Source organism: Bemisia tabaci, chromosome 6 (genome assembly GCF_918797505.1).
Source record: "Bemisia tabaci chromosome 6, PGI_BMITA_v3".
In the NCBI taxonomy this organism is placed as follows: domain Eukaryota; kingdom Metazoa; phylum Arthropoda; class Insecta; order Hemiptera; family Aleyrodidae; genus Bemisia; species Bemisia tabaci.
The window spans coordinates 40850122-40875935 of NC_092798.1; the positions used below are offsets into that span (position 1 = coordinate 40850122).

Genomic DNA, 25814 nt, shown 5'->3' on the forward strand with positions numbered 1-25814 from the left:
ACACATCGGTTACCTTCAAAGCTCGTCGGTGCGACGATCTTTGAAGGGCAACAGTCAACGGTTCCATCGATGTGCCCTTTTTAAGCCCCTGTTTGAACGTGGGCTGGACGCTTCATGATACGCAGAGAGTTTTTATCTCTCAAGTCTAGTCATGTCTCGTATTGACTGATAAGTTCTGTCGTCGTGCTATCCGTGCATGTTGTGTTTTGGTTTACATTTGAGTGATAAGCAAACCACACCTTTAAAACAACTGAGACAGTGGAAGTTTTTTTTGGCTAACTATAATTTATTCGCAACGTGATCATCATTTAAAAAGATACTTGAAGTTTTTGCGCGGGTAATGCTGAATATATCTGTATAAAGTGTGTAAATAGAAAAATGTTATTTAATTCGTGAAAACAGATCCTTTAAATTCAGAAAAGTGCGAAAATGCAACAGCAACATCTAACGTATATGCTGAGGCCGTATATTTTACATTAAAATTGAATTTCAGGTCTGCTTAATTTACCTCATCGCAGTGTAATATGTTTCTCATTGATTTAAACATGTTTACAATGAGCGATGCGAATTTTAAGTAAAATACAATAACTGATTTAAAGAGTCATAACCTTGCAAATCATAAAAATCATAAAATGAAACCTACTTTATTCTGCTTGTATACTTTATTCAAAGATGCTTCATTCGGTAATTTGTTTTCTCTTATTATTCGATTAGATTTGTTTGTTTCTTAAAATTTTTTGTGAGCTACTGAAGATGAGCTATGCCCGAAAGGCGCCTCTAGCTGAAATAATGTAAGTTTTGTTACTTAATTAAATATGTTTTGCAAGGTTATGGCTCTTTAAACCAGTTATTTTATTTTATTTCTCGTTGATTATTTTATGTTTCCATTTATTCCTTTTTCAGGCAGCTCTTACAACACTAAAATTTGCGCATATCATAGACTTAAACCAAAGATGGATTTGACAGAGGATCCTCTACAACTGGTTCCATGGACAAAAATGGCAGAACTTTCGAACAAATTACTTTCTGATGTGCCTTACTCTCTCTCTCGGTAAGTTATGGGGACCCATATTAGTTATTATGTAAATAACTGATGGCGGAAGCGTCGACAGAGAGATGTTAGGTAGTCAGTTTGGCCGATGACTTTCAGGAGGATAGGCATATGTGGCGTTTGAGTGTCGCAGAGCGGCAGAGTGCGTCGTAGAAGCGACACATGTGAATGTATACATGCATTTCATCAATGCCAAAAAAATAATAGGATGCAGTTGGAGAGTAAGGTTCTACGTCTATCCATGAACGAAATGCCTCATTTTGGTTTATCCGAACACTTACACGACACTGTTATATGGATCGCATTTAGCAAAATGGAACCACTATTTCTGGCCCATTTTAGAAACAACACACATGCCATTGGTTTTTCTTTGCAGATAAGTGCTTTTATGGGAGAGCCAGAAATAGTGGTTCCTCATTGCAAAATGTAATCCATATGTATTTCACTGAAAATGACAGTCTACTTAGAGCCTACAATTAGATTCTGTACACGCATTTCGCACTTACTGTTAGGAGCTTTGAAAAATAAAGAGTTTTAGAAAAGGTTGTAAAATAGTGCTGGATCCACACTAGTTTACGGAGAAATCAAGCATTTTTTTACTGTTTTTTTCTTGTATAGAGAAAATTAGGAAATTCAACCACGATCTTTTCTTTTCTGATATGCATAACTTGAAAATATCAGTGCACGCAGTGAAAAGTTTATTACACATTCTAATAGGCCGATTAAGGCGGCACATGGGCCGCGGCCCATGGCGGCAAATCTAGGGGGCGGCAAATTTTGCAATTTTTTTAAATGTAGGTATAAAAAAAAATCGGATTAAGAAAAGAAATTACAGACGAGAAAAGGCTACAAAATCTCTCATTTCCTGAGAGTATAGTAATTTCTAATTTCGTCGTCTTTCAGTGATACAAGAGACAGCACCTTTAATTAGTCGAGTTAAGAGAAAAACCAAACACACAATTTGGCCTGGAACGGCGCGACTTAAAGAGAAATGATGACGAGGACTTGAGATGAAAAGGAGAAGCCATCGGCGCGGCAATCGGCATGTAACACATATCAACGCCTACAAGACTGCACGAATACTTCACGCATTGCATCAAACATAGTGCGGTTATTGTAGTCAGCGTGAAACGGCTAGCGCCTACATACAAGACTGCGTGAATACTTCCCGCATTGCGCCAAACACGGTGCGGTCGGCGTGGCGCGGTGGCGGAAGTTAAAATCATTAAACCAAATTTTGTGTTTGTTCTTTCATGATTGTTTCGTCCATTTCTAATGAATGGAAGGCCTTGTCCATTAGAGATAGGTTTACGAAACTTGACTTTCACGCAAAGTTCCGTGACCTTTTGCTAGTAGTGTTGACAGGGCTTTCCCAAAAAATGTGTTCAACACGAGTAAACGCGTCTTATGCGCCCCTACCCCGCTGGCACGTTCACTGGATGGTTTTTATTGATGTTTCAAAACGAATGAGAAGGGGGCGGCAAAATACAAGCGGCCCATGGGCGGAAAGTAGGAAAACCCGCCCTGGTCCTGAAAAAGGAGAAATCGTTCAAAAGCTTCATCAGAAAATTGAAGAAACAAACTTTCTTTCTTGTAATCTGCATCTACTTATGAATCACCAATTACAAGGCAGTTATTTTTCTAATGGTTGAATCTATTCGTCAATTTGTGTTGCCTGTCATGAGAAATATAAAGAAAAAAGGGGGAGAAGAAAAAAATCTTAAAGATGAAAGGCTGTTAACCAACTTTTCTTTAGCTTCTGATTTTTCTTATTTCCATAAATTTTAAATACTTGAAATGTATTGCAGGTGTACGGAGCAGTGCAACAGGCGCTCAGGTGGAAAGAGACGGATAATGCCCAACGAATGATAATATATAGCACTGATAATAATCGTTATGAAGTTGGTGGAATCGTCGCAGTTTGCAAGAATCTGTGAGTTAAATCCTTTTAAGACAGATTTCAGTAAAATAAAAATGTGAGAAAACCTTACTTTCGGTGAGAGTTGATTCTGAGTTATTGATCAAAAGCTATCCGCCCGTGGACCTTTGAGATTTAAGAGTCAATACCAGAATCGATAACTCCCAGATTGTTTGTACCTCCAGTCTGATGCTAGTTTGTGCGTCGGGAAGGCGCTGATCCAGCCCAGTGTGAGCTAGTGGCGTGGCGTGTTTTGTTACATATCGATTGATCTGCCGTTCAAACATATGGAATGAGATCGATAAACAGGGTTCACAACGAACACCTTCATAATCGATTCTTTACCATATCTTCAAATGGGGAAATCGATAACCGATCATTCATGCTTCGCCACTAGTGTGAACCTATTTTTACGTCATAATACAGGAGCCTTTGCTTAAAACAAGAATGTACGATGAGTAAAAAATTGAAGCATTTTTCGATAAAAAGTGTATATGAGACCTTTAATTCTGGTGAGATTGTGCAAATTAGTTCTCTAGTTGTAAGTAACATATCCGACAGTTCTGCGATGGATTCTTTCCTGAATCCGCTCCGAGCTTTTCCTTACCATTGTAAGGAAGTAAGCGGACTGTAGATGAATTTCTTTTGCCGCAAACGCTGTAAAAAATTACACTATCTTAGCAGCATTGCAAGCGTCATATCGACGGTGAAACTACCAAACCACGTATCTCGTTTGCGGTGTTTAAAAATCTACGCTCACATTTTATTTTTTTGAAGTAGACCAAATCAATATCATTCCTTGAAATTTTCACGGAATCTTCTCCGCACAAAGAGGAAAAATCACAGAAATTTTCAAGACTGGATGTTAAGTAGTTTTTCATTTAAAAAATAAAGTATGACAGGAAGTCTGCGACGTCGCAAACCGAGATACGTGGTTTGGTAGTTTCACCGTCGATATGCGCTTTCACCGAAAAATGCCTTAATTGTAAAAAAAAAGTACTTATTTGATTATTGTTTCTGTTAGGATTCCATTGACCGGTGGCATCGAATATTCCTGCACTGTTTCAATGAAGACATGAAGAATTTACAGGACGCACTTTTGACGACCAATCGATTTAGGTGGATTTCTTCTGAAACCATGATATTATTTGCAGCGGTAGCTGAGAAACTGATGCCTCTCGTAGAAAACTTCGTATCTCATTGTAAACTCGAAATCCGAGAGAATGACAAGACGATATACAAATGGAGAATGCCTGAACAGCTCGGTTTCGGTGATATCAGGTAAGGACAGTAATAAATACACGGAAGTACCTCTAGAAAGAACGGGAAGTAATAATGCGAAAATTGGATTACATTTTGCAATAAGGAACCACTATTTCTGGCCCATATTAGAAACAACATACATGCCATTTGGTTTCCTTTATGCATGTATAAGCTTTTATAGGAGAGCAAGAGAGTGGTTCCATATTTCAAAATGTAATTCAATTCGTCGCCCGGATGTCAAAAGGGCGTAACAACACTCTGCAAGCAATGAGTCCTGTCGTTCATACTATTTATTGCGTTTCCAGGCTCATTCCAGTATGTAGTTGCGCCCTTTTGTCAACCGGGCGACGAGTTGTACGTTTGATTTCGCGATTTTCCATACGTCTATTTTTGACACATCGTATATCACTATATAAAATGTCGACCTCCTCCTAAACTTTATTACTGCCAAGCGAAGAGGCCGGACTCACCAAATTAAATAGTAAATAAATAGGTAGACCTCAATTGGATTGCATTTTGCAAAAAGGAACCACTAGCATTGCAAAGTTGCTAAGATTGTACAACTCCTTTTGTCTTGGAGGAAAAACCCGATTATCCCTTAATACTTTCTATTTTACTCGTTAAAAACTGTAAATTTAAGACAAAAATTACCATCTAAATTTCATAGTTTTTCACAATTTCCGCAATTTTATTGCAAAGGATGAAGTTGCACAATCTTGGCATCATTGCAATGCTAGTGGTTCCTTCTTGCTAAATGCAATCCAATTCATCGTTCCCCTCACTAAAGAACGTAACGTAACTACATATCAGTATTGCGGGATTTCTTTTCGTTTACTGCACTTTTTACCGGAAGAATCTTAGAATCTAACTGAAAGTGTCACTGATTTTTCCTCTGATCTCATTAAAAAGCACAGAAATTTTGGGCAAAAATCACACCGGTAGATTCTTGTAAAAAAATTATTAAATTATTCGAGTCGATTTTGCAACCTTGGAACAGAGTTACATTCCTTCGTCCGGAAAACGACAAATTATACATTAAGCCTTTACTTTACAGATGTTCTCCGGAAGTCCGATTGGCACCCTTGGGCCTGGAGTCGTTGGAACAAATAAGGTCAAACTGGTTTGATATTAAAGGTGCAACTGAATACCTTGCAACTCTAATCAAGCACAACCATACGATGGGCGTGTACTCACGCTCCTCTAGTGAGCTTTGCGCGTGGGTGCTTTTCAGCGAATTTTGTACCTTATCAGCTCTTCACACGATGGAACAACATCGTCGGAAAGGTTACGCAAAGCTCGCCATAAAGGCAATCTGCGAAAGGCTCCTTTCCGAAGGACTCTTAATCGGGGCAACAGTCCACGAGCACAATACAGCGTCACTGAAACTGTTCGACTCGCTTCAGTTTGAATCAAGTCGTGATACTTTCCGTTATGTCGTTGCGTTACCATTAAACCAGGAACCATGTGGGTGAATTAAAGCGTTATTTCCAATTTCCTAATAATTTTTTGGTACTAAAAATATTGAATACCTTTACGTGAAAAATGTAATACTGATTCTGTTCTTTGGACAAAGTGCTCTCATGTTTAAATTTAAATAAAAAAGAAATAAAAGTTACTTTTCCTTACAAAGTGTTGTTTTTCTTTGTTTTCAATCTATATCGACGGTGTAAGTCGACAATCTCATAACTAGGTTTGCGACGTCGCAGACTTCCTGTCATACTGTATTTTTTAACCCACATATGCCCAAAACTCATTTTTTTAAAATTTATTTTTTTATTTACTTGTTGATTTTGACGTAATGTAGACAGGATAAACACGTGTTGAGGTACAACAAAAATAAAATAGACTTGGCTGTATCCCAGGTATGGATTATCCTGTGTTGAACACATGAAATTCCCTAATATACACTATCACTAAAAGTCAAAAACTGCGATGGTTCGTTAACGACCCAATGGGCATATATGGGTACCGAAAACTACTTAACGGCAAGGCTTTAAAACTGCCGTGATTATTCTTCTCTGCGCGAAGGATTTTCTCCAAGAACTTCAAGGAATGATGTCAATTTGTTCTCGTTTAAAAATATAACATAGAGGTGGAGATTTTCAGACACCGCAAACGAGATATCGACGGTGAAACTACCAAACCACGTATCTCGGTTTGCGACGTCGCAGATTTCCTGTCATACTTTATTTTTTAAATGAAAAGCAACTTAACGTCCAGTCTTGAAAATTTCCGTGATTTTGCCTCTTCGTGCGGAGAAAATTCTGTGAAAATTTCAAGGAATGATATTGATTTGGTCTACTTCAAAAAAATAAAATGTGAGCGGAGATTTTTAAACACCGCAAACGAGATACGTGGTTTGGTAGTTTCACCGTCGATATGTGATTGCGGACTGACACCGTCGATATGCAATCGTTAGTAACCCAAGAAGCACAGGTTGGATTAAATTGCAATCACATGGTAAAATAATTGATATTGTAGCTGAGTGTTGCGCATGTTGTCTTCTCACTGATTGAAGGGGCTCCTCACGGTAGGTTCTTTTCATACAGCGCGAAAAAATCATGGAAAATTTTAAGAAATGACGTTGAGTATTTTTTAAATTTAAAAAAATAATGTATGACGGTAAGTCTGCAACATTGTAAACAGAAACAGCGGTCGTGTAGTTTCGTCAATGATACTTTCTCATTCTTCAAATCTCTTATTTTGTTAAAAATGTTAAAAAGCTACATTCGTAAATCTAATTTCATACGCGCTCTGTACTTAGTGTTTTTTAATTTAATAAATTAATCTTAAAAAAGCGCTGGTTTGTGCCGCTGTGTTGTCCTTTTTTCTTGGTTCTCCATTAAGATGCACAACTTTGGAAGCTCAAGCTCTCAGGCTCGGACCTTTTTTTGTCCTCAAAATTAAATCAAAAATGTAAATTGCGGATGATATTTTTGCACTCTTAAATTCCATACTTTAGTTTTTTAAAAAAAAGTGTGAAGGGGCCCATAAGTTTTTACAGTTTTCCTGACAGGCACTGAAAGTTGAATAGCACCCATTTGTTAATACTTGCATTAACCTTTGTGATCCTTTTGACTGTCTTAATAGGCGCAGAACTTGAACTCGCGTAAGAAACATATGGGTACATGACAGGTTAACTCTGGGTATTTTCAGCAGCCCAGAATATTGTCATAAAATTTCTGTGTATGGCATCACTCGTCAAAGTGTAAATATATGTTATCAGAAAATTATGAATTCCATACATAGGCTTCCATGAGTTTCCTGTTAAAGCTGATACAAATATTTTTCCGTGTTTATGAGGTTAGTTCTAATTTTAACGTTGTTAAGTCCGCTCTGTTTACGTTACTGTTACATTCTCTTTCCTAATTAACGTTCCTACAGCTTAAATAAGACCCTCTACGAGTAGAATTTAATCGCTGCGATCTTGTTAATTCACTGAATTCAGCGGCTGAATGGTTGTAACATACCTGTTAACATAATATGGAAACGTGAGAATACATATCGTTGCAAAATTGATTGTTATATATATTTAAAAACTTTATCTACATCTTAAAACTCAGTGGGCCGTATAACCAGTGGGCATATTAAGCAGTTAAGAATGTCACTGCCAAGAGATCCTTTGCAATTACTTTCATGGGCAAAAATAGAGGAGCTATCTGATATATTACTGCCTGAAATACCTAAAGCACTCACGGTGAGTAATACTGACCTAATGATAACGCACTATGCACATAGATGGGGACTTATAAATATGTATGGTTCATAATGTGATAAAAATATGAACGGGAAAATCCCATCATTTTTATGAATGGTCACAGATATTCTTTTGATGCTTCTCGTGAATCATTTTAGTAAGTACTTTGACAAAAAAATGCGTGAAATTTTTCATCTAAAACATAGACACAGCCTCGAAGTAATATAAATATCGTTAGCGTTAGTCCTCTCGCTCTCATTCTTTTCAATTACTTTATATTAGCGCTCCACGTGAAAAAAATTACCCAAAATATTTAACTTCAATTTCTAGTGCCCTATTTCTTCTAGCGCCGATATGAAATCTAAAAGGCTTAAAAAATGTGTCATCATTGGTAACCAAGACATTAATTTACACTGAGAAAAATCAGTTTACTGTGAGCGCCGAGTTAGTAGTGTTCCAGTCCGATGTGAACTTTTAGCAATCATAACGAACAGTAATGGTATATTTCTTTAGTATTTTACTAAGGTAGGTAATGGTAAATCACGTAATGGTTAAACTAACACTATTATTGGTCATGGCTATACTATCAATTAAGCGTCCATATGGGAAAACATCTTTTTGGTATTCACAACTTCTGATTTTTCACAGAGTAAATAAAACATGCATTTAATTATCAGGATTTTCTTGGTTTGCTTCAGAGTGTAAAGTATACATGTATGTTTCCAGGTTTACGGAATGACGCAAATTGCTCTGAGGTGGAGAAATACAGATGCTTCCAAGCAAATTAGGATATACACAACGAGTAACAAACTGGAAAGTGCTGGAATTGTGTGCGTCCTTAAAGTAATGGTAAAAATCTAGCATATCAAACTCGTGTTAAGGAAGGACGCCGTATGAACATTCGAGAGTTGCCAAATTTCCCTTGATAAAACATGTATTTTTGACAACATTCATGCATATCTCTTTGAAATTTTCAGATATTTTAGATTAAATTGCGTACTAAATTTTCTGAAAATGTTGGAAAATAATATTCACAATTTTTCTAATGTAAACATTGTAAACACGTAAAAATGTTTGTAAACAAAACTTCTAATGGAATTGTGATAGACAGGTACCATCAGATTCTGAAAAATTCAGAGAATTATAATTCCCTATCAACTCACATCGAATATTTTTATTTTAGGGATATAAAAGTGCATCCTAAAACAGGGCCGGATTTACCTACTTGCCGCCCATGGGCCACCTGTCTTTACCACCAATAAAAACCATCAAGTGAATGTGCTAGCTGGGGAGGGGTGCATAAGACGCGTTTACTCGTGTTGAACACATGTTTTGGGATTTCCCTGTCAACACTACTAGCGAAAGTTAAGTTTCGCAAACCTATCTCTGTGTGGACAAGGCCTTTCATTCATAAGAAATGAACAAAAAAGTTATGAAAGAGCAAACATGAATGTGGTTCAATGATTTTAACTTCCGCCGCCGCGCCGCGCAGATGCGTTGTTTGGCGCAATGCGTGAAGTATTCACACAGTCTTGTAGGCGCCATGCGTTTCGCGCTGACCGGACTGTGTTTGGCGCAATGCGCGAGGTATTCACGCAGGCTTGTAGGCGCTATCCGTTTCACGCTGACCGCAATGACCGCACTGCGTCCGATACAATGCGTGAAGTATTCGTGCAGTCTTGTAGGCGCTAATATGTGTTACATGCCGATCGCCGCGCCGAGGGCTTCTCCTTTTCATCTCAAGTCCTCGTCATCATTGCTCTCTGCGCCGCGCCGTTCGAGGCCAAATTGCGTGTTTGGTTTCTCTCTTAACTCGACTACTTAAATGTGCTGTCTCTTGTATCACTGAAAGACGACAAAATTAGAAATTACTATACTCTCAGGAAATGAGAGATTTTGTCGCCTTTTCTCGTTTGTAATTTTTTTTTTCTACTTCCGATATTTTTTTATACCTGCATTTAAAAAAATTGCAAAATTTGCCGCCCTCTAGATTTGCTGCCATGGGCCGCGGCCCATGTGGCCACCCCCTCGATCCGGCCCTGTCCTAAAATAATCATTAAATGTTGCCCACCATGCGACATCTTGGCATTTTTTTACGTTGCAGTGTATACGCAGAATAGCAAGAAGCTAATTCTTAAATTTTTTCTGCGATGCAGGATGCCCGAAACCACAGGATAAGCATCCACTGCATCGATAAAGACACATCGGCACTGAGGCATGCCTTGCTGACGACCGAAAGGATAAATTGGAGCTCGCCGGAAACTACTATATTCTTTACTGCGTTCCACGAAAATCTATTACCCATTGTACAAGCATGCCTCTCTCATCACAACTATAAAATAATTGAATACGTCAATAGTTTATATAAATTTCCGGCCAATTTACAAGCAGCCAAACATGTATACAAATGGGCAATTCCTGATCAACTCACTTTGTGCACCTGCTCGTAAGTATACCTGCCTCAGATCTTTCAAAAGTTATAAATACAACGGATCCTTATGACGACTTTGACCAATTTTTGTGTTGAAATTATGTCATTATTTCCTTGGTAATTAGGTTTTCATAAAAAGTAAAAATCCAGAGCGATTTATGTCAAACGTTCGCGGAACGTAAATAAAAAATGTCAAATAATGGCTCCCATTTTTCCTAGTGTGACAGTTGTGACACTGCCGTGCTAAGGAAGAACGCCGCATGAGCCTTCAGGCGTTGCCACATTTTTTCTAATACAAAACAAATTTACTGGCAAAATTATGCATATTTTTCTTTAAAATTTTCAGACAGTTAAGTTCGCAATTTAATCTAAGATATCTGAAAACTTCAAGGGAAAATAAGCATAACTTTCCTCAAAAATACATGTTTTATCCGGGAAAATTTGAAAACTATCGAATGTACATACGGCGTTTTTCTTTAGCATGGCAGAATAGGAGGCATGCAGCATTGAAATCTGAAAATCAATGTTTTTTACCCAGCTTTAGACTTTCCACTTCTCTGAAAAATTTGCGCTTTGACCTTGTGGCATATTTTTCCTTACTCTGTCACTCACATTATATGTAGATAGGCCACGGACAACTAGTAAAATTAGGCTTTTTATCAAACGCTTAGGCGGATAGTCAACGTTTGTACGTTTACTTACAGAGTTCCTTATCGACGGTGCAAGTCGGCAATCACATAACTCGTTTGCGGTGTCTGAAAATCTCCGCAACTATGTTATTTTTTTAAAGGAGAACAAATGGACATGATCCCTTGAAGTTTTTGCAGAATTTTCTTCGCACATAGAAGAAAAATCATGGAAGTTTTAAAGAATTACCGTTGAGTAGTTTTCCGTTTAAAAAATAAAGTATGACAGGAAGTCTGCGACGTCGCAAACCGAGTTATGTGATTGCCGACTTTCACCGTCGTTATGTTTTGGACGAAGAGCTCTCGAAATGCAATAATGTTCTGGGAGTAAGAAATCACCAAAATAAAACTTTTCTTGCACTATTTTATTTTAAAAAATGGTCCCGGCTCATTTGAACAGTAAAAATTATGAAAACTCTATATTTTATTAAATTTAGCAATTTGTTAGATACAATTGTATTCAATGGCTAAAAACCATAAAATCAACTATTATTTCCATAGTTCCTTATAGTATAATTGAATCGCGTTGAGCAGAAAGGGACCAAGGCATAACAGTTATTGCCAAATCGTCGCTCCTCTGACGTAAGGGCGTATCTTGATTTCCAATCGAGCCCTATTTTACATTTAAATCCATGCTTTCTACGGCTCATCCGGAAATCGAGATACGCCCTTACGTCAGAGGAGCGACGAAATGTAACTGGGCAACCTAATTTTTTACAGGAGAACGTTTTTGCGGATTCCTCCGAATATTTTAAAGAATTTGCTTCGTGCTAAGCAGAAAATTTACTCAAATTTGCACAAACATCCGCAAACCGTTTTTATGGAAAAAATTTAATCGTCCAGTTATCTATGGCGATAGCTGATGTGGCTTGGTTTCTTTCTGCTTAACGCGGTCCAATTATTTTAAAAAAAAAAAACCAAAGAATAATACTTTCAAAAATTAGCAAAACAATCAACATTCAGATCTGAGTAAGGATATTTCGACGGTGTGGGTCGGCAATCACATAACGCGGTTTGCGACGGCGCAGACTTCATGTCATACTTTATTTTTTAAACGGGAAATCACTCAACAGCAATTTTTTAAAACTGCCGTGATTTTTTCTTTTTGTGCGAAGAAAATTCTGCATAGACTCCAAGGTATGATGTTAATTTTTTCTCCTTTGAAAAATTAACTTAGGGACGGAGATTTTCACACACCGCAAATGAGTTATGTGATTGTCGACTTACACCGTCGATTTGACGATTCGCCTGGGCATTTGACAAAGTGCTTGCGGCAAATCAAATACACCTGAAGCTACCTCTTGTTTATTCCAGGTGTCCGCCAGAAGTTCGTTTGGCACCTTTGAAACTCGAATCTTTAGAACTGATCAAATCGAACTGGTTCAATCATCCAGATGCGGCTGAGTACATTTCAACCCTCATCGAGCACAACCCAAGTTTGGGTGTCTATTCGCGAACAACTGGCGAACTCCGCGCCTGGGTCTTGCTCAGCGAGTTCTGCGCGCTGACCATGCTTCATACGGTGAAGAAACACCGGAGAAAAGGCTACGCAAGGCTCCTTGTCAATACCATGTGTAAGACTTTACTTTCTGAGGGTCTGGTCGTCGGAGCTGCAATACTACAAGGCAACATTCCGTCTCTGAAACTATTCGAGTCTCTTGAGTTTCAGTCCAGTCAAGACTCTTACGTCTACACCCTTGCAGCGCCTCAACTACTCTGAAATTTAAAGTTCTGGGGGTTAAAGTACCGAACAGAGCGGTAACTCCAGAAATATAGTTTTAAGATAATGAACCAAGATTTTGTGAAAAATTACACTGAACAAGTCCTCCCCTCCAGTCTTTGTAAAATACTTGTTTATAATCATTCAGAAGACTCCGAGAGTAGTTCAGATGTTGGAGAGAGGGTGAGAATCAACTAAACGTACGTTACCTTTGATGAAATGGACTTATTTGGTGCAACTTAGACAAGACAGTATGTCCTATCTTATGCGTGCTTGTAAGATTATGTTTTGACAAAAAAGCAAACAAGAGTTTGCTGCAAACACGACATTGACCCCCCACCCCTTCATTGACTTTTTCTACCCACAGGTCTCCCTCTGACTTCGTTCGCATTGATTACTTTTACTGGAGCCTTTCTTTTTTTTAAATTTTCAGACCCTTAAACAACTTTAAGGAGACGGTCGCAAGCAAATGATCTAAAAACAAAAAGAGATAAAGCAACGAATCGTAAAAAAATGTTTGCTTTAAGATTCTTGGAGAGATATACACGATAGCGCTACTCTGAACTGCATAGTGAGATTCAGTCTCTTCAATGAATAACAAATTAATTAGGAATTCGGACATTTCAAACCCTTCAATTCTGCCTATTTTTCATCAAGGTGCAACCATTATGAGCACGAATGTCTCTTATCATCTATATTGTTTTGTTTTTATCTTTGTTTTTTGTTTTTGGTAAGGAAAAGAATTTGGAATTTTTTTTTTTGAGATTTGGATGATCCAGTTTTCTCGGTCGCACACTGGACTATAGGCGAGAACAATAGTGGAACATGGAACAATAGTGAATACATTATGGCGACGTGCGTTCATATTTGACCTACATCTATTTATTTGTCAAGTGGTGGTCGCATGATGAAGTCAGTATTTAAATGACCATGATCTTGACTCACAGTAAAAACATTATAATGTGTAACATATAAGTAAAAGCAATGAGTATCTATATAGCAAAGTTTTAAATATCTAGTGATGTATTATTATTTCAATAGAAAAGTATTCAAGATATCTCCTTGATTGTCTTGGGAGTATGTCAAAGTGCGCGAAAAAATTTCTGGAAAAATCGCAGTTGAATTCTTAGTTGGTTTTCTTACTTCCTTTTTCCTCCAATAAATAGTGAAATAAATAATTAGGGGAGACTCAAAACGTCTCAATAGAAGATACTATTTTCCAACTTTAACCATCGATATATTATTTCTTCCCCACTTTTATATCACTCAAAAACGCAAATATAGAGGCATGGATTTGGCTTGTGAGCTCGTGGCTTCGCGCAATAAAATCCACTATCTTACACGTAGCGCTGATTTTACAGCTCGTTGGCAATGCTTTTTGCAATCGCACGAAATTGACCAACGTCCTTAAGTCTAGAGTTTTATCAAATTCCGTGAAAAGGAAAATAGCCAACACGCAGTGGAAACATGGTAATCTAAAGAGTGGTTCCGGTCACTGCAACGTAATCCACAGTCAGCCTACGCACAATGGATTGAGTCTATAGGAGAGGTCGGACAAAATTTGGAAACTTTAAACGCTTACAACTTCGTTTATACACAACTTTGAGGTTCTACAAGTGGTTCCATTGGTTTCCTTGTGAAACTTTCTTCCAGATGCATCTCTTGGAGTCTAAAATGTGACGAAATAAAACTCAAAATTTGCAGTTTTAGTCAAAAATGTAATGTCCGACATCTCTAATTGACTCGATCCACTGTGCTACGGAGGCACGGTACGTAGGCTACCGAAGTTTATTTTCAGCAGTATACCATATTGTGAGCCATTCTTGAGCCATTCTTCTATACTATAATAATAATAATAAAATATAAGCTCCAAGACCTCCTAATTTTGCGAAACTGGTAACGCTTAGTTCCAGCGTTCTACCGGGCCGATTTTCATGATTTATGCGGCTATCGACGGGCAATTGCCTCTAGATAAGCCAACTCTTTTCAGATTTTCGAAATATGGCCCAGGTTTTTTTATATTACGTGGTAAAGTTGCGAATTCTCCCATTTAAACAATGGAAATTTATACTTTTTGTCATAGTTCGTTTGAGCGTTCTACCGGGCCGATTTCCATGATTTTTGCGTAAATCGACAGGTAATAGGCCCTAGATGAGCCCGCTGCAATCAGATTTTGGAAAAAGGACCCAGGTTTTTTTAAAATCACGTTATAAAAGTGAGTGCTTACAGAATGCTCCGGTACTGCTACCGCTATGCGCGGGAGGTTGCGCAGTAGCTGGGTAGCCTGCGCATCAGCTCTACACTTATCTACACAAGATTCGCACTTGCCACTTCATGTCGAGCGGTGGCCGAGTCGTCTAATACCGTCAAATGCGTCCGCTTTGATCACAGTGTGGGTTCGATCCCCGACTTATGTAATCTTAATTATTACCTGACTATCATTGTTCATTGTTTTACTACAATATTTCATCAAGCAGTCATTCCAAAACGCGTCCTTTTAATTTTAAAGTAATTTTAAGTAAAGTTTAAAATTAAAGTATACCTCATATCGTATTTTTTTAGGGGAAAAATTAAACTAACACTAATAGGAGGGTAAAAATAGGGCCGCGAAGCGGCCCATTGATGGCGCGGAGCGCCTTCAGGGGGTTGGGTCGCGTAGCGGCCAGGGGGCGTAGCCCCCTAGTCACAACTGTTCATTCTCGTTCACCTACCGTGTACTGTGGGAAAACCGTATTTTATTCTCGGTGTTTATCAGGAACATTTACTGACAAAGGTATTATAGAATTGAATTCTACTACCAGATATCAAGCATGTTTTTTATTCTCACGAGTCGCTCAGTAATCGCTTAGTCAATCTTTTTAATCCATTTTAGCGACTGATTTCAGTGAGAGATTTCAGAGATTAGGTACTCACGTAGCACAGATTGATCAGAATCGCAATTATATATGAGGGGCTTGAAGGACAAGGCGCATAAGTGCAGCTTTTGAAAAAAATGAGATATCAATGATTTCGAGTAAAACTAGTTTTAATGTATATTCTGTGAAAAAATCGCTCCCAAATTTCAATCCTCAAGCATCAAAAAATCAGTTTGATCTCTCTCTCCGCCAATGGATCAATGTAATTTAGAAACTTCCAACCTGTATTTTTCGAATAGCAAAAACTGCACTTACATATGCGCCTTGTCCTCCGAGCCCCTCATATGGTAAAATTATTGATACTGCATCGGAGTGGTGTGTATGTTGCCTATCTGCTGATTGAAGGCGCACGGCTTATTAAAATTTATTGAAATAAGTTGGAAATTTTTATTGCACTCCTACATCGCATATCTTTCTGACATGTGGAACTTACTTTGTTGATTTCTTTTAATCGGCATTTATTGACCAAATGATGTAAAATTATTGCAATTCATGGTAAAACAGTTTCAATTTTATTCCAATAAATCTCAATTTCATCTCAATATTTTCATTGCACTGTGCCACTTGGGTGAAAATACATATCGAAATAAACGTTTGGGTACCACTCCGTCTGACGATTGGACCGGTCAATACCACCGTGCTATGGAAATACACCCTAAAAACACACAAAAACACACACATTCTACATACCACATTTTTCCACATTCAAAAGTTGCACATTGTCTCCAGATAAAACATGATTTCTTGGAAAGCCTGTGAATATTTTCCTTCCATGTTTCTGAAAATGTCAACGAAAAATAATACAACTTTTCTCACAAAAAAATATTTTACCGGGAGAAATTAGGCAAAATTTAAATACACATACATACGGCTATTTCGCTAGCACGGCAAAGTAGAACACGCTGTAAAGTCCTCACAATATATCAAACCGACTCTTCTCGTTGGCGATAGCGTAAAAATTGGACGTATTTTTATCAAACGGAACTATGTGCATTAAGATATGAGCCCTGAGACTCATAAGAATACACGCATAACATGGCTCACTTCATAATGCACATAGTCCGTTTGACAGAAATACGTCCAGTTGTCGATTGAAGTAAAACAGTTTCAAGTGATTGATGGTACTTCATATCGTGTCATTGCTTGTGTAATGATCTTGTAATTTGCAATTTTTATTCCTGATCTTTTAGAATTCCGTTGCTTTCATAGTTTCTGTTCTTATTGATTTTTTGTTTGTTTATTTTGTTGAGAGCAGCTTTGAGTAAGTATTTTAATTTATCTAACTGCCTCAAGGGGCTCCTTCTTTTGCAAAAAATTGATTCTTTTTAAAGGAGGAAAAACAAAATATTGAACAAATTCTCACTTAATGAAAGCACTCGTGCTTCCCCGCTAGGTGCTTATTCTGTCCCAATCAGAAGCATATACGTATTATTCAAATCTTGCGGTCACTCACAAAGGTAAGAGCCATGTGTATAGAGAAGCTTATCTGCAACATTCCAAAATTTCACGTGACAACTTATTTTCTATTCATTAACGGATGACTTTTTCATATCAAAAATTGCAGAACTTTTTGAGGAAGACACTGAAAAAAAAGTTGCTTGCCTCAAGCATAATGATTCTTGAACTTGCCGCCAGGGAATGTTTTTATCTTGATTCAGGCTGAATTTGTTAAGGGACAGGAAAAAATGCTTGAGTTAAGCCAACAAGTAGATTAAATTAAGCAGCACCATTCTTAATTCGAGAACAAATATATATTGGCTGCAAATTTAAGTCTATTTCAGTGAAACCTGCAAACGCTTGCAGGAAAATGATTAAATTGCCAACTGAAACTTTACAAAGTGCAATGCAACGAAGCCCATATTTTTAGCTCTTTCGCTCGCCCCTTCATGTGGTCATGAGACACAGCACCACAAAAGACGAAATTTTCTTTTAATTCAAGAGTATACAGGGTGATCCAAAAGTCCCTTCCACCCCCTCTAACATTTTACCTAATTGAGGTAAAGATTTGAAACTTGGGGGATATTCCTAGGTCAAAGGGAGCTACTTTTTGGCCCCCCTAAAATTTTTCGGGGGCCCCCCTTGGGGGGGGGGGGGGCAACGGCCCCCAACTTTTAATTTTCAAATAGGAAGACCCCCTTTGTGATAGCTCGTTCGAAAGAGCATAAAAAAGAAAACTTTTCGCGCAAACCCGCGAAGTCAATATCTCAAACCGTTTCAAAATGGCGGCCGGTTAAAGTTCAAAATGGCCGAAAATTCACAGCGGTTATTTGTCGATGGATTTGCGCGGAAATCGGTATGTAGGGGTATTTTGACACGAGAAAAACGAATTTGACGTTACATTTTCAAAAAAACCAAAATTTCGAAAATGGTCGCCGGTTTAAGTTCAAAATGACCAAAAATTGATTTTTTTAGAAATCTAAGTTTAAATTTGTTTATCTTATGCCAAAATACTCTCAAATTCCAAGTTTTAGGCAAATCCATTAGGAAAAACCCGAGGTGAAAATTGTCGGCCATTTTAAACTTTAACCGGCGGCCACTTTGGAAATTTTGGTTTTTTTGAAAATGTAACGTCAAATTCGTTTTTCTCGTGTCAAAATACCCCTACATACCGATTTCCGCGCAAATCCATCGACAAATAACCGCTGTGAATTTTCGGCCATTTTGAACTTTAACCGGCCGCCATTTTGAAACGGTTTGAGATATTGACTTCGCGGGTTTGCGCGAAAAGTTTTCTTTTTTTATGCTCTTTCGAACGAGCTATCACAAAGGGGGTCTTCCCATTTGAAAATTAAAAGTTGGGGGGCCCCCGAAAAATTTTAGGGGGGCCAAAAAGTAGCTCCCTTTGACCTAGGAATATCCCCCAAGTTTCAAATCTTTACCTCAATTAGGTAAAAAGTTAGAGGGGGTGGAAGGGACTTTTGGATCACCCTGTATTTTGAACTTTTAAGCTGTGCCTTTTTTAGAGTAATTAGTGTGTATTGCCTGTTCTTGATGACACGAATTACAATTATACAGACATTGTAATTAAAATCGTACAGCAACAGTTAAATGTTAGTCTATAATTCATTTTTTTAAGGCACCAAGAAAAAGTCTTCATACTTGAATCGAGCATGGATTCACCCGGAGATCCTCTACACCTGGTTCCATGGGAGAAGATGGAGGAACTTTCCAAAAAGTTACTCCCTCATGCACCTCATTCTCTTCATGTAAGTAAAATGAGTAATCAAGAGGAACACTCGGAAAATAGACTTGGGGGAAAAAATTAAAAGAGGTCCTTTGCTTGTTGAGTTCAGGCGTCTTTAGACGTATACTGAAATCGCTCCGATTACCTGCATGTTCTTTTTGAGTTTTAATTTCATGAAGTTCGGCAAACCAGTCATATCTTTAAAATAAATCAATAAAAAAATAAAATAAACAAATAAAAATAAACCCACGTGCAGTCGTAAAAAAATTGTAAAGAAAGGATTTTGGTGCAATGGAGATGTTGCATGTGTGAGGAATTTGCGATTTGACTGTTGATTCTTAAGTAAAAGTTCGCGAGAAACACAATGGTGCCACTGGTTTTCTCTGAAATCAACTCCCAAGCTCAAAAAAAGCTCTCGAGTTGAGGCCAAAATGGAGGGGATATCCCACCCTACCCTGAGAGTCCACCTCTGCATCAAGACGAACTCTCCATGCAAAGATAGGGAGCAAATACATTGACAGGGCTGCCACTTTATTTGGGGACTTCAAAACTGAAAACACGGCAACCCTGCTAACGTATTTGCTCCCTATCTTTGCATGGAGAGTATGTCTGGATGTAGACGTGGACTCTCAGGATAGCGTGGGATATCCCCTCCATTTTGGCCTCAACTTGAGAGCTTTTTTTGAGCTTGGGAGTTGATTTCAGAGACAACCAGTGGCACCATCGTGTTTCTCGCGAACTTTTACATAAGAATCAACAGTCAAATCGCAAATCCCACACACATGCAACATCTCCGTTGTATGGAACATACGTTACTTGGGAACGCATGTGATAAGAAACGGAACCACGTGCACCGGGGCCCAGTATGGAAGGAAAAATATTGTATCTGCTCCCAGGCATCTCAATTTTAATCCTCTATCATTTTGCGCGGCTTCTCGTAGGTAGGTACATCATCATAAAACCAATATTCTCATGACAAAATACCCAAATTAGTCCTCTAAACATTTAGGCTCTCTTTAAAAAGACCCAATTTGGATATGAATGATTTGCTTGAGGCTACCCTGAATAGTTTCGTTGCAGAAGGCTTAAAAAGCACATGTTCTTTCAGGTTTACGGTGCAATTAGGATGGCACTCAGATGGAGAGGAACTGAAGCTTCGCGACGGATCACCATATACTCTACTAACGATCGATTTGAAGATGGAGGAATTGTTGCAATTTACAAAGTTACGGTTAGTCACCTTTCATTTAATCCTAATGAAGAATTTTGCAACCGTCAATGACCAACTTACTTTCCTTTGATCTCACGCATAATCGAAAAAGGAGCTCATAAACCGCGGAGCGCGTTCGCATGAATAGTGAATTCTGTATGAATGTTTCCCCTCCTCCACTATAATCTAGATTTAGTGATTTTATCAAAATTTGAAATATAATAATGGGAGGAGGGATTCATTAATTTATTTGTAAATATTGGTTCACTTCGTGGAAATGAAATGAAATCATTCAAATTAAGAAACTAAACTACAAGTGAAGGGAACTGCATATTTAAAATTTCAAAATAAAATTAAACTTAATTTACAAATTCACGGTTAGCGATGAGTTGCATTGCTGCACTGCATCTTAGTAACCGCACATTTTCTGAGTACTAGTACTTGATTCCAGATACTGCAGTTTTTAAGCGTGCCTATAGGGCTCGCTTTTTGAAATCACTCGGATGTACTGTAGTACAGCACACCGATCGACCAATGCTTTTCAAGGGGCGGTCCGAATTTTTTTCCCGTCGGATCCGTTCTTCCGTTTTTGAACCGTTATAGTGTCAAGCCCTGAAGGTCATTCATCGAGAAACCGAATTATCCTGTTACTGGAAACCCTTGAAAACATTTTCCCGTGGAAACCGTATTATTTTCTTTCATAGGTACGTCAAATAAGCTTTTCTACGCTCGGAGGATTTAAATTAGAAGTTTAAATGCCGCCATAACTATTTAGCGAATCAGCGTCTTTTCAAAAGCGGTTAAACCCAAGTTGGCTGCATCGCCATAGTTACAACTGCAGCGAAGTGAGCAATCTCCAATTCGACCAATTGGAAGGCAGAGTTTTGGAGGTTAGGTTCCCTTGTTGATTCTCTGAGTGTAAGTTGCATTTTTTTTTTTTTTTTTTTTTTTTTTTTTTTTTTTTTTTTTTTTTTTTTTTTTTTTTTTTTTTTTTTTTTTTTTTTTTTTTTTTTTTTTTTTTTTTTATTTCCTGAAAAGATACCTTAAAGTCTCATTTTAATACAAATCAATCGAAGAAAAGAGAAAAGACAAAGTTTGACTCATTAAACAGAGTAAACTCCATACTCTGCTGCTGCAAACTGAGCAATCTCCAACATGACGCAACAAACTGAACAATTTCCAAACTTTAATTTGAAATTCTGAATGAACCAATTCAGTTAAATGATTTATGATGTTATTTTCTTTGTTCATCCAATATAATTATGTTACTTTCTTTATTCAATAAAATGTATTTTCAATAAAATGTATTTACATTCAACGGTATCAAATCAATAATTCCTCCCCAATTTGCAGAGAGTACTAATTTATACACATCTCGTTGAAATGGAAATAGTGCACACACTAGATTTCAGTTCTTCGGCACGCTTTTCCAACATATTCATGTTGGATGTTTCTTCTTGTTTTCTTCTTAATCTTAAAAGTTAAATCTACCAAGAAATTGCGGGCGAGCGGCGGGTGCTTTCGCAAGGGACGCTGGGCATGGTATCTGCCGGAGCATTGCTTTAAATGTGGTTCGGAAAAATCACCCGCGTCCCGGAATTTCGTTTTCCCAAATTTTCCTGACTCAAAAACGGGAATAGTGACTGTAATATTTAGCCAGATAGTACAAGAGATCTTTAGGGGGCAGGGCCCCTCATCATTTTTTATTTGTAAGTATATTTAAATACACATAAATAAATATAGGTAACAATTTAATCAGCCCAAAATATGTAAATGAAATGAGAAGAACACGGGGTACAGGCTGTACCTAAATGAAAGTAATTTGGACGGGACGTTTCGGGGTTCACATTCCCCTTTTCGGCGGTTGAAAAAGGGAATGTGAACCACGAAACGTCCCATCCAAATTACTTTTATTTATAGCCTGTACCCCGTGTTTTTCTCATTTCATTCACATAACTAAATATACACTATGGTAACCCGAGAACAGAATAAAATTTAACAAGAAAAGGTGGGGGCGAGGCTGAAAAAACACAATAATTATTACAAAAAGGGGGATATTTCGAGCAGTCTTTTTTTTATTAATATTTTTTAAATTTAAATATTTTAAAGGTTGTAATGAATGCCATTACCAGGGACCAGCAACATTGTTTATCAGCTTTGTCTTTTTAGATTTTTTAATTATTTTTTGACGGTAAATAATGACCGGGAGACCGTTCGGAACGTCCCGTGTTTTGTAATAATTATTGTGTTTTTTCAGCCTTGTCCCCGCCTTTTCTTGACCAATTTTTTTTAAATACATACCTAAATATCTCCCATTTTGAACTCTAAAAAATCATGTCAACGTTTGGGTTTGTGTAAACTAAATTACTGTTTTTGTCTAGAATTCCAATGATATCAGAATAACTTTCCACTGCTTCAAAGAGAATGTGACTTCTCTAAAGAACGCATTACTTACGACTGGCAGAATTGATTGGAACTCACCAGAGACTACTATATTTTTTATTTCGATACCCGAAAAACTGATGCCGCTTACGAAGGACTTAGTATCTTATCGCAATTTTAAATTCTTGACTTCGAATCATACAAACTTGATTTACGAGTGGAAAACCATTGATCAACTTGATTCGTGTAGCAGTTTGTAAGTAATATTCAACAATTTTTCTCCGTGTAATCCTTGATTTATAAGAGAGGTGGTATTATTCTTACAAAAATCAGGGCCGTATTTAAAGTTGTTCCGTTTTTTTCTTTTTGGAGACCCAATACGGCTTACATTAAGAGTAAAGGGCGTTAAAGGAGGTCTTTAATGTGAAGTCATCAGAGAAATAACAATTGTACTAGTCCAGGGCAGGGCCAGGTTTGCATTTTTAGTGCCCTAAGCTTCCCTGTATTAGGTGCTCCAAAAGTAGGAGCTTTATGAGGAGGGGAGAGGGTGGAGGAGTCCTGGTCCTCCTCCTATCCCGTGGAAAAGGACGATGACAGGTGTGTCCTTACACTACACACCTGTATCGATATCTTACGGTAGAAATGTTTCAATCCAAAGCATTTTTCAGGTACCAATTTTGAAAATACTGACGACACCAGAAAAAAACTGATTTGAAAAATAAAAAGTGACAGAAGACACGATGAATACATTTTCGATTCGCAATAACTGAAGTTTTGGAATAGATTTTCAAAAATTTATCCGAGGAGTTTTGCGCTTGCGCCCCTAGGCTACAGCCTATGCAGCCTAATTAGAAATCCGGCCCTCAGTTCTTTGCGCTTACTCAGACCAGCTGTTCGCCTTCAAAAATTAGAAAGGCAATTTTAGCGTCTTTGGGACAGTAATGGTTGCTAGTAACGATTTGAGCATGCTCATTCGGTTCTAGCAAGAAGAGAGCATGAAATTTCGCTATTCACAGCGTTTTGTGCGCCTGAGGTCACCAGTTCGCCTTCAAAAATTTGACAGGCAATGTGAGCGTCTCCGGAGCAGTAATAGTTGCTTTCACCAGTTTGAGCATGTTCATTCGGTTCCAGCAGGAGGATGGAATGAAGTTTCTTTTACCACAGTGCTTCCATGGCCGTATTTGCATTTTTAGCGCAGCAGGTTAAACGCGATTGGCGCCCCACAAGGAGGCGCTATTGCCAAAATACCAATGGATCGTACTTGATAGTGGTTTGATGTATCGTCCGGTTCAAAACAATATAGCATAACTTCAAACAAAAATGTTCCAATTCAAGTTGGAAAAGCTGAAAATGAGAAAATTTCTAGGAATATTACTTCTCATTACTATGTGGATTTCATTTTGCAATAAGGCACCTGGCACTTAGGCACTCAGAGTAACAGTTGGTCAAAATAGCAACTGAGTAAGCGTGAATTTCGCGCAGGGATTTTTAACAGTGTATCACCAAAAAACCGTTCCCTCAGATTTCGAAATTGACTTTTTGAGGCTATTATCACATTTTGAACCAATCGACATCGATACAATCTCACCTGTTTGATGTATTGAATACGATTTATGGAGGGTCTCCCCTCGTTTCTGATTTTTTCATTAATTGAGGAATTTGGAGGAGAAGGCGCATAAGTGCAGTCTTTGCTGTTTCGAGAAATACGTGTTTGAAGTTTCGAAATTACATGGATTCTTATGGCGGAAAAAAGTTCAAATCGACTTTTCAATGATTAAAAATTGGAATTTGGGGGGCGAATTTTTCACAGCATATGAATTACGACTAGCTTTACTTGATTTCATTAATATCTCAATTTTTTTAAAAACTGCACGTATGCGCCTTGTCCTCCAAGCCCCTAAATAGAGAATTTGCAGGTGTCTGAAATTTGATGAATTTCAAGTTTACGTGGAAACTACTGAGTGAACTGAACACGAGGATACCCTTGGTTCATGAATTGAACAATTATTGGAGAAGGTATGACAAAATGATCTAATCCACTAAAATACATAAGTTCAAATGGGAAATACCGCTAGATGTCGTCACTAGGTGGTGCATTTTCTCACTTTTAAATTTATTTTTATACTATTTCCCATCGCAGAAATTTTTTTTAAGAAATACTGCAAAATCAGCTCTTTAGGCACTTTCACGTGAAGCAATAAAAAACTTGCGTGCAAATTCTCCATTAATTTGAAGATTAATAATGTATTTCGTAGGTGCCCACAGGACGTCCGACTTGCACCTTTGAGCCTCGAGTCCGTAGATCTGATCATGAATTGTTGGGGTGTCGGCGGTGATCTTCCAGGAGCGGATGAGTACATTGCAACCCTCATCACCCACAACCCTAACCTAGGGGTCTACTCGCGCTCCACCGGGGAACTTCGTGCTTTCGTGTTGTTCAGCGAATTTTCCCTCTTGACCATTCTTTACACGATGGAGGAGCATCGCCGGAAAGGATACGCACAGCTTTTATGCAATGCGATGTGTGAGAAGTTGCTTCCCCTGGGATTCATCGTGGGAGCAACGATCGTGAAGGTCAATACAGCATCATTGGCATTATTCGAGTCACTTGGATTTCAATCGAGTCCCAATATTTTTGTAAACATTCTCGCGGCACCACTATCGATGAACGAACCTCTTGTAGGGCCAATAAAACCAAAAAATCCTCGTCCTTTTTTGTCTAAAATTTCCAAAAAGTAAAGAATTTTGTGAAGATGTTGAGAGTCCCCGAGGACTGGCGTCTGGCAGTGGCCGGTCCATGGGGGAGGGCCGGAGGGGGGCATGATGCACGGAGAAAAAAACCTCGTGCGTGGGACCCGAAGTTTAGGTCATACGGATCTCTGAAGTTTTCAGATTGAGCATCTGAACGCTTTAGATCTAGCTGTCGAGGTTCGGATCACACATCTGAAACTTCAGTCCTTACATCTGAAGTACTTCAGATGTGAGAACCGAAGTTTTTCGGATGTGAGAACCGAAGTTTTTCGGATGTGAGAACCGAAGTACTTCGATTAACTCGATTCACTGAATAACTAGAAAATTGTCAACTGCACACTTTCACATATGAGCTCTACCTCCCTTTAGATCTAGTTGATGTAATGTACTTGGTTGAATATACTAGTAATGTTCATTTTCCGTCGTTTTTTTTCACTTATGATTAATTTATGTTTTAACTAGGAGGCTTGCGCCCGCCCCCTGGCCGCTACGCAACCCAACCACCAAGGCGCTTCTTACTTTTCCTACTCCCCTTCCTCACCCCGTCTATCGAGCGTCTTGAAAATGATTCTATTAGAATTTTCCCACTTATGAACTTTGAACTCC

At 38.2% G+C, this 25814-nt stretch overlaps 4 protein-coding genes across 7 annotated transcripts in view; all 4 read left to right on the forward strand.

Annotated features, from left to right (window-relative positions):
- LOC109036406 (glycine N-acyltransferase-like protein 3) overlaps positions 1-25814 on the forward strand; it is a 260900-nt gene that overhangs the window by 212728 nt on the left and 22358 nt on the right. The window lies entirely within an intron of this gene.
- Positions 152-6991, forward strand: LOC140224748 (glycine N-acyltransferase-like protein 3). 2 transcript variants are annotated; one of them, XM_072301232.1, is made up of 5 exons: positions 152-362; positions 904-1051; positions 2860-2984; positions 3994-4250; positions 5287-6991. In XM_072301232.1, the coding sequence occupies exons 4-5, from the start codon at positions 4045-4047 to the stop codon at positions 5702-5704; spliced, it is 624 nt and encodes a 207-aa protein (XP_072157333.1). In that variant the 5' UTR covers positions 152-362; positions 904-1051; positions 2860-2984; positions 3994-4044; the 3' UTR covers positions 5705-6991. The 2 variants fall into 2 exon arrangements, with proteins under 2 accessions (XP_072157333.1, XP_072157332.1); XM_072301231.1 differs by having other exon boundaries at positions 152-337.
- Positions 9189-14575, forward strand: LOC109036415 (uncharacterized). Its single transcript, XM_019050616.2, has 2 exons — positions 9189-10375; positions 12361-14575. The coding sequence occupies exons 1-2, from the start codon at positions 10080-10082 to the stop codon at positions 12764-12766; spliced, it is 702 nt and encodes a 233-aa protein (XP_018906161.2). The 5' UTR covers positions 9189-10079; the 3' UTR covers positions 12767-14575.
- LOC109036437 (glycine N-acyltransferase-like protein 3) lies at positions 15450-25628 on the forward strand. Of its 3 annotated transcripts, none has more exons than XM_072301565.1 (5): positions 15450-15539; positions 18758-18887; positions 19974-20096; positions 22457-22713; positions 24713-25628. In XM_072301565.1, exons 2-5 carry the CDS (start codon positions 18792-18794, stop codon positions 25194-25196), a joined length of 960 nt encoding a protein of 319 aa, XP_072157666.1. In that variant the 5' UTR covers positions 15450-15539; positions 18758-18791; the 3' UTR covers positions 25197-25628. The 3 variants fall into 3 exon arrangements, with proteins under 3 accessions (XP_072157666.1, XP_018906191.2, XP_072157667.1); XM_019050646.2 differs by lacking the exon at positions 15450-15539 and adding an exon at positions 16786-16942; XM_072301566.1 differs by lacking the exon at positions 15450-15539 and adding an exon at positions 16978-17138.